This window comes from Cucurbita maxima, unplaced genomic scaffold (assembly GCF_002738345.1).
Source record: "Cucurbita maxima cultivar Rimu unplaced genomic scaffold, Cmax_1.0 Cma_Scf00053, whole genome shotgun sequence".
Classification (NCBI taxonomy): domain Eukaryota; kingdom Viridiplantae; phylum Streptophyta; class Magnoliopsida; order Cucurbitales; family Cucurbitaceae; genus Cucurbita; species Cucurbita maxima.
In genome coordinates this window covers 250331-262914 of record NW_019272069.1, presented here as the reverse complement: position 1 = coordinate 262914, position 12584 = coordinate 250331, and the positions used below count along the sequence as shown (strand labels likewise).

Here is a 12584-nt window from a genome sequence, read left to right as displayed (position 1 = left end):
GATGTTATGCATTTTGGTCCATCACATATTACCGTCAGCCTCAAGATTTTAAAATACGTCTACTAAGGAGAGATCTACATCTACACCGTTATAAGAAACGTTTTGTTCCTCTCTCCAACCGACGAGTGATCTCACATGTCTCCAAGTGTGAAGACAAATTGAAGAAAAGATCGTGATGAATAGATATGGAAGTTCACATGTTTATTAATAAATACAATTCTTCAGATTTTACAAATTCTAATTAAAAAATAAAGTAGCTAGAGATAAAGTATCTCTCTTTTCGATGATTTTTTAACCGTGAATAATACGAGGAAAAAAAAAACTCAATCTAGCAGCACCAACAAAAACGGTCTTGTTCACTCGTAAGATACCTGCATCTAACCATAAATCTCACAAACAACATTCATCCATCATTTACTCGACATTACCGTACCGTTCCGTTCGATCTAATAAAGTTACCTGACTATGGTTTAAGTGAAATTCATGAGTATAGATCGTTATTACTTATTGGGTTGAACCTATTCGAAATCGAAACCTAAAAAAGGGGTCAATAGAAAAAGCATTTTGTTGGATGATGAAAGTCCCACATCGGCTAATTTAGGGAATGATCATGGGTTTATAAGTGATGAATACTAACTCCATTGGGATGAGGCCTTTTGGGAAGCCCAAAGCAAAGCCATGAGAGCTTATGCTCAAAGTGGACAATATCATACCATTGTGGAGAGTCGTGTTCGTCTAACACATTTCAATCCCAACAAAATCATTAGATACAAATTTCCAAAGTTGTTTGAGATGAACTCACAAAGACTCAACTCGAGAACTTTCTCCCTAGAGTAGCGTCTTTTATAAGACTCGACTTCCTTTGAGAAGTGGAACTCATAAAAAGAGTTTTAGCTCTTTTGTATGGCAATAAACCTAACCAAGGATCGTCAACCTGAGCAAACCTCAACAAGGATTTGTACAACGAAAAAAAAAAAAAAAAATCAAGGATCAAACTTCATCCCAACAACAAAAACAATCAGCACTCCAGAAGAAAGTTGCCCCTATCCCTGAAAGAAGAATGAAACGGAACCTCCATTATAAGGAAACGATCCCTATTATGTAGTAAACAAAAGTCTGTTTCATCACTCAGTGTCACTTCAATCTACGTTTTCGACAACCAATGCAGGAAAAGGCTGGAATCTTTAAAGCAAGGAATCGAGAACAGGAGAGACGATAATAAGCCAGCAGCTGAGAAAACGTCGACTTCCATAAGATGGTTCTTTTAGTGTTAGTGCTTGCTTCAGATATCTACACCAGGCTTCCTATTTGGTTCTTAAAGGCTCAATGAACAATGATTCTTCTGAATTGAATACAACCAAGGGGTTGAGTTTTAGGCTCTATCTAGTCTGAAATGGCATGGTTCTACAATTTTCTTGGCATAAAAAGAAGCTATTAAATGGAATGCACTCATTAATCCATAATGATCTCAGTGAACAGGTGGTGACATATTGAAAAATGGCATTATCATTGCATCACAAAACTTGATCATAAAGGCAAGCAAGAGATTTCATTCCATCACATTAGAAGTGATTTTGGAGCCAATCAAAGGCATCATAACAACAAAATGAAAATTTTCTAACTAAGAAATATAGATTTCTACCAATCAAATCAAGAGAATCAGAATCAAACCAACTATACAGAACGACTCACCGTGGCATCTCCTCCTGTTGAACAAGTAGTAGCAGGTCCGGCTGCTCTTCTAACACTACCAAAATTCTTCTACTCACTTTATACATGGCCCCTTAAGATCTACACAACCTTTGTCTCAGAGAATTTGATCTCTTAGACACCAAAGAACGAGAAAAAACCTCGTTTCTTCGGCTCCTCCTCGACCATCACAGCCGTCATACTGTCCTGTTCAACAAGCCTCCAAGCTGCCTGCTCAAAGGCCAAACCCGCCAATGTGGGTGGCTTGTTCAACACCAGAGGGTACCCTCTGTTTGTGCTACGAATTACCTCTGAATCCTCAGGGATTGCACCCAATAAAGCCAACCCCAACATCTCTTGTACGTCTAGCACGGACATCATATCCTCCCCTTTGATCATATCTGTCCGAACCCGATTCACCATCATCTTAATGTCTCGAATTCCATCACATTCAAGCAATCCCGTCACCCTATCGGCGTCTCTCAAGCTCGTGATATCCGGCGTCGTTACAAGAATCGCCTCATTAGCAGGTGTAATGGCGGTAATGAATCCGGCGTCAATTCCAGCCGGACAGTCGATAATAATGAAATCAGGACAACCTTCTGGTCTTGCTTTTAACGCATCAACAAGCCAAACCAATGCTTTCCCACCAAAACCAATAGGTAATTTCGACCTAGGCTTCGAAATACAAAGCAATTCAAAGTTGGACCATCGTTTATCCCTCACCAAAGCCTGATCCAACCGGCAATCCCCATTGAGAACCTCAACAACAGTGTAATTGACACGATTCTCAAGCCCTAAGAGAAGGTCGAGATTCCGGAGGCCAACGTCCGCATCAATGGCCACAACAGAGAAGCCAAGACGGGCCAGGGAAATGCCGACATTGGCAGTGGTGGTGGTCTTGCCAACGCCGCCTTTACCAGAGGTGATGACGACGACGCGGGGAGTGTCACCGGCGAGCTCCGGCTTCCGGTTCCATTGAAGGACGGATTTAACGGGGGTGGAAGAGGGGGATTTGGGGAAGGATTTAGGGTTGGGGCTTGGGAAGGCTTTGGAATGGAAGGGATTGAAGATGAATGGTTTGGGAAGAAGGTGAAGGATTCGCATTGTCCTTAACGCAAGAATTAGGGCATACCAACCCCAACAATAAGGATTTAATCACTTTGAGACACTGGAAATGGAAGACTGAATGTTCCTCCGCGACAGAGACTGAGAAGATTGGATATTTTGAACAAGAAAAAAATATAAGATAAGAACAGAAAATTAAATTTTGGAAACAAGAAAACGCGCCAGGTAGGGGTCGAACCTACGACTTTCTGCTTAGGAAACAGACGCTCTATCCACTGAGCTACAGGCGCTTGTGTTTGAACACGTATTAACAATAACTTTATTTATTCTATAAAATAAATGTTCAATTTTATTTTTGTGGAGTACTTGTCTGTTAATCTTTAATAATAAATTATTAAGATAGGATGAGATTATAGGTAAGAGGGTCGTGCCCCTCGATTTTTATGAGATCTCTAACTATCCTTTAGTCCTGAATCTGTTCGATAAGGAAAATGGTCAATATGAATAGTTCTATGTGAGTATGAAGTAGTTGGCAGAAACGAGATCGCTCATGATGATCAAGATCAAGAGTAAAAAATAAAAAATAAAAAAACTTATTTATAAACTCGTAATTCAAATTACTTCACAAAATATTTGATCAACATCAGCGAAGCAACTCGATCAATAGGGAGAGGAACCGTCGACTTTCTAAACTATTAATAAAGTGCTAACACGTCCCTACCATCTTTCTAAATCAACAAGCATTCGAAACTTTAGTATGGGGAAAGAGCGAAGTAGCCTAAATTAAATATTTATAAATAATATATGTTTTAGCCACGGACCTTTAATGACCTAAAACCAATATGAATATACCTAACCCAATTAGATGAGTCAACAAAAAATGTTTCAACCTAATTCAACCCAATCCACGAACACCTCTAGACTTAAGGAAAAAAAGTACACGTTAGGACTAGAAGCAAACCAATAAAATCCATTCATGGTCGGCCATTATAACTCGGTGAAAAAAAAAATGGATGTTGAGACCAAGTTTGTCCCCTTATAGCTTGTCATGAACACGATCTTGCAACTTTAGCTTCGAAGAATGCTTCGTTTAGGGTAATGAAAGAGAGAATTTGAGCACAGAAATGATGGAAAATGAGAGTGTTCTTGGTCATAACAATACACCAAGTATTGTATTTTGATGGTTGCTGATGTAGTTCAAATTACAGTCCATGTTGCTGTAATTCATGGTCTTGGAAAGCTGTTCATCATTGATTTAAAGCTGTTGTGGCTTCAAATGCCAATATTGAGGCCCCAACAACACCATGTGGGATGCCAACTTTGGTGGATCCTGCTCTTCTTGCTGCTACTTTTCTGGGCATTGCCTTGACAATCCTTAGCTTAGACTGACCTACGTGCTCTCGAGTTCGGTTTTTTTTTTCACTTAAAAACGTCTTCGTTAAGTACCTTTTCATATATTTCATTTATATACTTCTATGATCCGAATATATCGCAAAACAAGGAGGGGACAAAGAAGTTTTCCTCATCTCTATCCCGTTCCTATCTCTTATTTCAACTCTCATTCTTATGAAATTCTCATTTATTTTTGCAAGAATTGGACGGGTATTCACACCCTAAAAAATTTTCTCCATTATTTAAAAAAGTATTTATTTTTAATGGATAATTTCCATTTTCTAATATAATTTCTATTAAAAAAATATAAAAACATTCTTACCCATCCAATAATATTTCTTAAGAAAAAATATAATATAATATTTAACATACCTTTTAAAAACTTAAATTTCAATATTACAACACTACATGCTTCCACCTTATGCGTTTTGGGCATGGTCGAGGGCAGGGATAGTGACGGGAATATAATCTCCGCCCCTAGTTTCGTTTAAGTAACAGGAACAAATCTTAGGTCGATTTTAGAGGGAAACGAAAATTTCTTATAATGGTGTAGAAATCTCTCCCTAACATATGCGTTTTAAAACCCGTTAAGCTTACAGTGATACATAACGGGTCAAAGCCGACAATATCTATAGCACACTTGGCTCACAGGGAGTGGATGGTGAGATCTCACATCAGTTGGAGAGGAAAATGAAACATTTCTTAGAGGATGTGGAAACTTCTCCCTACCAAAATCGTTTTAAAACCGTAAGAGTAAGCTCAAAAGGAAAAGAAAGCTAAATAGGATAATATTTACTAGCGGTGGACTTGGAATGTTAGACTTATTCTCCATTGGAGATCGGAGATTTCTCATCTCATTTGAGTAGATTAAATGAACATCTCTAGTCTGAATCTGTTTGTGTATTTCTTAAACTTAATACTAATGATAAATAATATTTTGTAACTTTCGAAAAAAAAAATTTAAGGGTATTTTTAAAGAAGTTTCTTCGAGGCTTGTAGGGGCGTTGAGAAGCTATGTTCTACCCGATCCCTACGTAATTTTCTTTTTATCGTCATTTAAAATTTCGAGTTTTTGAGATTTTATTGGGTGCCCTAAAGAAAAAATATTCGAGATGATTTGCCCCGACTTATCGGGTCTAGTCTTCCCCCTTGGACATACCAGTAAGTTCGTGAACATGATGTTCTAGGAGTAGGAATGGGTCAAGATTCACGATAGAAACAGGGTACCAGAGTTTTTAACTTTGGTAAGAATGCTTATTTTTCCGTAAGTTCAATGACGTTTATGTGTAGGACTAAAAATTATATTAAAAAATACCTCATCCATCTCGGATGTGCCACATGTTGTACCCACAAAATTCGGAGGAAAAATCGCGTCTACCAGAGATGGAAGTGAGACTCTGCTCACACACTAACGGCAGGTGAAGCTCTGCGTGTAGTTGCACGCGTGTCGGAGGCACATGGTCGTGCATGGACACTTATTTCTTGTATGTTCGATGCCCATTTATCAGTTTTTCGTCCCAATTTTGATACAAATCTTATTTTAATGTGAATTAGGTCCTTCGAAAGAAAATTTAGAATTTTTGGACACCTCCATGGCTAGATATCAAACTCGATGAGGGCCGAAGAGTATTGCTTATCTTAAGACTAATATGTTCGTTCTCAATGCCGCTATAATGTTTCCAAATGCATTACTTTAATCTCAACTCCACAAATTCTTGTTTCTTTCAAATGCATAATAAGTCATGTCACCTCAAATTTTCAAAAAATAATATATCATATAATAAACGTATCAACTGTTAAATGATAGTTCAACATGTACCTCTCGTTCATATTTTGAATAGAAGTGTTTATCTGATGACCAATTCTACCAATACAGACTATCCAACTCAAGCTATAAAAGTTGGTGTGAATAGTAAGTGTTTTATATTAACATTGTAGGGTGGATAAGTAGGACTTTTTAAAACAATTAAAAAGAACAACTTGACAACTCAACCTAACTTGTGTAATCTATTCGGGTAACTCGAGTCACTCGAGTCACCTACCTGTGTACTCTATTTGATTTGGTTTGGGTTATGAGCTATATTCGGATTACTCAGTCACCAATTCAACGAACTCCAAATTTCGATTTGATCCAAAAGATTTTTACAACCCAAATCAATCTGTCTAGACCACTAATTTGATTTGTAACTAATAGCATATTGATTTATCCCGCTCTTTTTTTGTTTCTAAGTCAAAATTTTATGTAAATTTAAAGTGTTAGAAGGTGATTGATGGATACTAGAGCCATGTCCAATTAATACCTTTCACCCTTGTCCCAAAAGAAAAATACATAATCAACATACTTTGACTATCGCATTATTGTTTCATTTATCAACAAGATACTTGTAATAATCCAAGTCCACCACTAACAGATATTATCTGTTTGGACTCGTTATATATCGTTGTCAGCTTCACAATTTTAAAACGCTTCTATTAGGGAGAGGTTTCTACACCCTTATAAGAAATATTTCGTTTCCCTCTCAACTAATGTGGGAACTCACAATCCACCCCCTTGGGGGCCATACTGCCCGAATCCGGCTCTAATACCATTTATAACAGTCCTAACTCACCGCTAGCAGATATTGTCTGTTTTAGCACGTTACGTATCGTCGTTAGCCTCCCAATTCTAAAATGCGTCTATTAGGGAGAGGTTTTCACATTCTTATAAGGAATGCTCTGTTACCCTCACAACTGATGTGGGATCCACAATCTATCTTCTTGGGGGCCCACCGCCCGATGTCCGACTCTAATACTATTAGTAACAGTCTAAGCTCACCGCTAGTATATATTATCAGTATGAGATCCTACATTAATTAGAAATGTTCAAAATGATTGTCGATGTGTGATTTCATAGGATTATTACATGACAGCAGACAACATTAATAAACAAAGCATTGACTTCTCAACAACATATTACACTTTGCAGATTTGCGAATCCTTTTCAAAGTCAACTCTACAGCAGACAAGATTGGAATCTATTATCAACATTGCTAGTTTAGGACCCCCTAAAATACCTTTTAATTATGTATCCAAAATAAAGGTTAAATGATGTAATTATGCAACTTTCTACCCTCCGACCCAATCGTACGCATCAAAATCATAAATAATTAGAGAACAATCCTTTCTGTCACCTTCCTAGATTAGGCTCGTCTAACTTAACCTTACTTGGCACATAGAGTTCGAACATCTGTAATCAACTCTAAAAACCACGGACCATCGTCATGTAGTAAAAATTAAAATTTTGATCCTATTCAAGAACTCGAAAATAAGATATATTATCCATCATTTTGGTGATCTAAGGTATTTTTTATGATCGGAGGTTTGGCGTTCTTGACTAGGTACCTTGTGACAAAAGTTAATTTTGATTTAATCGAGTAGGTCAAAAGATAGGGTTTTCTTTTTCATTTTACTTTTTAATTTCGAGATGTTACACATTATCATTTTCTTTTTATGTTGTGATTTTAAATTGATTTCTATTTGGTTTTATGGTTTAGTCAAACTAGACTATAGTCGAGGTTGTGATTTTGTATTGAATAGGTCCACAAAGTGGGGTGGAGACGAAAAGCTTTCTTCGGTCCCGTGCCATTATAATAGGTCCTTATAATGATTATTGACATGTCAAATAAGTACTATTGAGGCTCATTTATATTCTAAAATGTGAACCAAAACACAAAGGTTTTATTGAACTTCGCTACTTTTTGCTTGAGTATGTAGTACTTCTCTACACACGACCCATGCACGCATACATGGACTCACAAGATGGACTCATATACATACCTCTGATTACAAGCTAGCACACGCTCAGACTGTCTAAAACCACAAACGGAAAGGAGTGCATATAGTATTATCATGTACACGATCGTACTAATCATATCGTGAAAGTATTTTGATGCTCGTGACATACAAAATACATGAGGTCCCATAATTTCAAATCATGATACATACTTATGATGCAAATCATACCTCCATTTTTTTCGACTACCTGGAGCTCTCGATTCTGGTCAAATCTTCTTCATGAACCTTGCTCAAAGCCTTTGTGGAGATCAAGTTTGGTTACTTGAATCATCCAAAAGCATCAAAGAACGAGGAATATCGAGAGGTAAGTTCTTGAGTTTTACGTTTCCATATTTTTCTTAGATCTTCAAGATTTAAGAGGAATTAGGTTCTTAAATTTTAATATCATGTTCTTGAAACGATTTTGAACATATTTTATGAAGAAAGCTAGAATTGTTCGTACATTATATACTCTTAATCTATGTTGGACTTCATTATATCTTCCAATATTTAATCATCTTTGTGGAGGCGGATTAAAACTCTACAGATTTGGGGAACAAACCCATCTGATTTGAGTTATATAGGAAATGTTATAAAAATCTAAATAAATTAGAAAATATTATGTCTTAATATAATTCTGCTCGGACCCCATTTATCGAGCGAAGAAAAAACGCCTCCTACTCTCTCAAGTTTATACCTTAAATTAATGATGCGTCAAACAACTTAAAAATTAAAAATAAACTTATGATTCTTTTATTCATATTAATATTAATATGGGTATTGTAACACTTGACGATAATATAAAATGCAATAGATACGTATGAGCCAACATGAGCATAACTCAATTGTCTGAATTACTTATTTTTTTATCTAAATTTATTGTCAAATATATATCTGTAGTTTGATGATCAATTAACTCATTGATTGAACGTATCAATTCTATGAGATACTTAAGTGGGAGTTTAGTAGCCTTTAACGAGCTTATGTAAATTGGTAGCTAATCAGTGAAGTCACTCTTAGCATATTTGTCATAAAGTAATACTAAAATTGTCATTCTTTGAGGTAAATGTGTTGGAGTCGTGGTGAACTTTACTCCAACTTATAGAAATTTACACTCAGTCAACAAAGTCGAGCTACTTCAACTGAAGACATTCATGATAAAATATGGGTATTTGTCACAAAAATTTTATACAATTTCATATGTCATGCACGGCGTGCGTGCATGCATGAAGTCTGCCAATTATGTGCTTCCATTCAATGGTCAAGTCATTTCAAATGCCTAAAGCTGTAATTTCTTTCGGTTCCACAAAAATAAAATTAAAATTTAAAAATTATTTTTAAACTAAATAAACCCTTTGACTCGTGACCCTTCCTTCTTATTTTTTTTAATATTCAATTTTTAAAAAATTATAAATTTAATCCCAGTTTTAATACCCCTTCAAATACTAGCTCGATAGAGATTGATATCAGCTCCACTAAAGACAAAGAGTTCAAACTGATCAATTAGACCCATATTAATCAAACTGAATCAAGTTCGAGTTACTCAATCAGTATTTTAAAAAAATTAGATAAATAATTTAGAGATTAGTTTGGTAATGAATAAATATAGAAAGGAAAAATGGAATATTAAAGCAAAAGAAAAGAAGATTGGAGCTCACCAATCCCTACATTATTATTATTATTATTATTATTATTATTATTATTATTATTATCATCATCAATAAATGAGAATTTAATTAAATCAATTTTGTCAAACTTCATATCAAATAATAAAAATTAATTACAATTACTTTAAAAATAAAAACCTTTTACATATGGTAACAAATCCACTATGGTCAAATATTATCAAAATATTAAATTTTCATCTCATTTATTATATTTAAAATTAATAAAAATCGAGCTGTACTCCATAAAAATAATCTTATTTTAGGTAATAAAATCATATTAAAATATAATATCAGTAACATGCCAAATAATTAATGCCTCAGTAACTTTCCAAAGTTACCATCCCACCATTTAATGTTCTTTTTCCCGATATTAATTTTGTAAATTAACGCCATAAATTGCATTAATATCAAAATTTAAAAGATAAAATCTAATTATATTTAAAACAAAATTGGACTTTTTAATTTGGTAACTCTTATTAATGATTAGAAAGAAAAAAGTGAAAATAGAATTAAAAATATATTCCAACTGCCAATCAGAAGCCGACACATGTTCACAATAATTTTATTATAAGAAATAAAATTAGGAAAATATTAAAAGTGGGGCCACCGGTTTCAACAAGATGGCACTCACCAAACTTCCGCTTTCACACACCCCCAAAATTAGGAAAATATTTATCTTTTTTTTCCCCTTTTTTTTAATTTAAATTACAAGAATTTTCTCGGAATCCAAACACCCCACCATTTTCCTTTCCATTTTCTCGGGAAAATGTTAATATTAATATTAATATTAATACTTTAGAAAATTAGGTAATATTAAAAATTAAAAAGAAAAGGGAAAAGAAAAAAAAAAACAAACTAACGCCACGCCGTGGTGACGGTGAGAGTCCGGCCCATCCAGCCAAAGCAAATTCCTCCGTTTTCTTCCTTCACGGTGAACCCCGGGTTGACTCGGTAGCCTGAACTCAGCCGAGTTTTCATCGACTCAGCTACGGTTTGACTGATCGGCCTTGCCTCGAACCCAGCCATCCCCATCCTGGCTCGCCACTTCCCAGCCACCTCGCATCTTTCCACTCGGTCTCTCCCCTCGCAAGCTAGGGAATTGGCTAACTTTCGTCCCAGCCCTTCCTCAACCTTCACCCGGTCCGGATGGTCTCTCTGCATGGTCGAATCAATAGACTCGAACAACGAACTGTAGTAGATACACGACTCGGCTACCCGAGCTGAAAATGGAGCCGTATTCATGTTCAATTCTTGCTCCATTACCGTCACGATGGTGGGTGCCAACGCCTTGACGCTACGGAGAAGCTCGTCACGGGGATTCTCCGTCGACACGCTCTCGTCCGGCATTCGGTATAACTTGAATGCGAAATTCACCGCCAGTAATTCGTCCGGCTCGCAGCTGAGTAACTCCCGTGTTAACTCGGCGAGTTTATGTCTTACGAGGTTGAATTCGAACCCAACGCCGAGTTCATCCGCGAGTTGACTCAGCGACTCGCCGATCTGTTTTAACCTCTCCTCGCCGTCGCTCTCCGCCGCTACAACCGCCGTTAGCTTCACAGAAACCTTCCCTTTCTGGCGGTTGGAGAGGAGGTGAATTAGGTTCATATACTGACCGCCTTTCCCGAGGTCGAAATCCACAACGTGCATTTTCCGATCGTCTTCTCCGATCGCTTCAAGAATCGCGAGATTCGCCGCCATGAAAGCGAGTTTAAAGCAGGGAGAAACATCATACAGCAACTGGGTCGCCGCCGTGTGTTCCTCACCGTAAATCTCCACCACCGGCGGCGGGAATTCCACTGGATTCACACGCGATTTCAGAGCAAACACCATAAATTCCGCCAATTTCACATTGGAAACAACCACCGGAGCAAGAATCTCATCAATACCCTCTAATTTCCCATCGGAAATCGCGGCGGCTGCCTCGATTACAGATTGTTTCCAAGAATCAGAGGCTTTGGAAGCGACAGAGGACGACGTAGACGAAGAACAGGAAGAAGAAGCAGAGGAAGTCGGACTTCGATTCTGCGCCACCGTGGGACTAATCAGATTATAAATCGTTTCACACCATGGACTATTCGAGTTCGTAATCACCGAAACGGCGTCGCTTCCATCATCATCATCAATATCTTCAAGAAGCTCTTTCTCCAATTCCTGAAGGCGATGATTCATAATCATCTTCTTCTCGGAGTCCAAACTCTGCAAATCCCTCGCCGGAACCACCCCATTCGGCTGTTGACGAAACTGCTGAAGAAGCGCGGTGGAGCTCGTGCCATAAAGACGGTGGGATTGAACATCCGTCGACGGCAGAGACATAGTAGAGTAGAAATCCAAATTGGAAAGTGGGGAAATCGGATGAGCAAAAGCTCTGGGCTTAACAGAGCGGAGGAAGAGGTTGTTGAGAGGAAGATTATGGTGGTGGGTATGTTGAAGATCGGCGAGATTCCGTTTTCCGAGGAGGGAAGAGGGGATTTGGCGACCGATCTGAGTGGCGGTCGGATCTAAGAAAGCACCACCGGAGAGCTGCGATCTGTATGGATTCGGCTGAGATGGGTTGGGGATGGATCTGCCGGCGGTGTAGAAATCCGGCGCTCCACCACCGGTGAAACCAGATTGCATTTTTACAGAACAGATTCCTTCCCTCTCTGTATTTTCTCTCTCAAAATCACAAAATTAAAAAATAAAAAACTGTGAAATCCCAAACCTAAAAGAGAGAATTTATAATATATATATATATATATATATAAAAATAAATAAATAAAGGAGAAGAAGAAGAAGAGACAGTTAAATAATCCTTGAGAATATAACGGAAGAAGATTTTAGAGAGAGAAAGAGGAGAGAGAGAGGGTTTGATTTCAACTTTTTCAAAATTTTCAAGCTTTTCAAGCGGATATCTATCAATCTATGATATGAATCGAATAGCTCTCTGTTTTTTTTTTTTTTTTTTTTTTTTTTTTT

General features: G+C 37.2%; 2 protein-coding genes and 1 non-coding gene across 3 annotated transcripts; all 3 read right to left on the bottom strand.

Annotated features, from left to right (window-relative positions):
- Positions 1 to 743: 743 nt before the first annotated feature.
- LOC111471534 (putative septum site-determining protein minD homolog, chloroplastic) lies at positions 744 to 2902 on the bottom strand. Its single transcript, XM_023117249.1, has 2 exons — positions 1693 to 2902; positions 744 to 1049 (listed from the first exon to the last, which is right to left on the bottom strand). The coding sequence occupies exon 1, from the start codon at positions 2794 to 2796 to the stop codon at positions 1825 to 1827; it is 972 nt and encodes a 323-aa protein (XP_022973017.1). The 5' UTR covers positions 2797 to 2902; the 3' UTR covers positions 744 to 1049; positions 1693 to 1824.
- A 72-nt stretch (positions 2903 to 2974) lies between these two features.
- On the bottom strand, positions 2975 to 3047 carry TRNAR-CCU. The gene has a single exon. It is a non-coding gene; the product is annotated as a tRNA-Arg (tRNA).
- A 7130-nt stretch (positions 3048 to 10177) lies between these two features.
- LOC111471503 (scarecrow-like protein 8) lies at positions 10178 to 12374 on the bottom strand. Its single transcript, XM_023117213.1, has one exon. The coding sequence runs from the start codon at positions 12243 to 12245 to the stop codon at positions 10485 to 10487; it is 1761 nt and encodes a 586-aa protein (XP_022972981.1). The 5' UTR covers positions 12246 to 12374; the 3' UTR covers positions 10178 to 10484.
- Between the last annotated feature and the right edge of the window lie 210 nt (positions 12375 to 12584).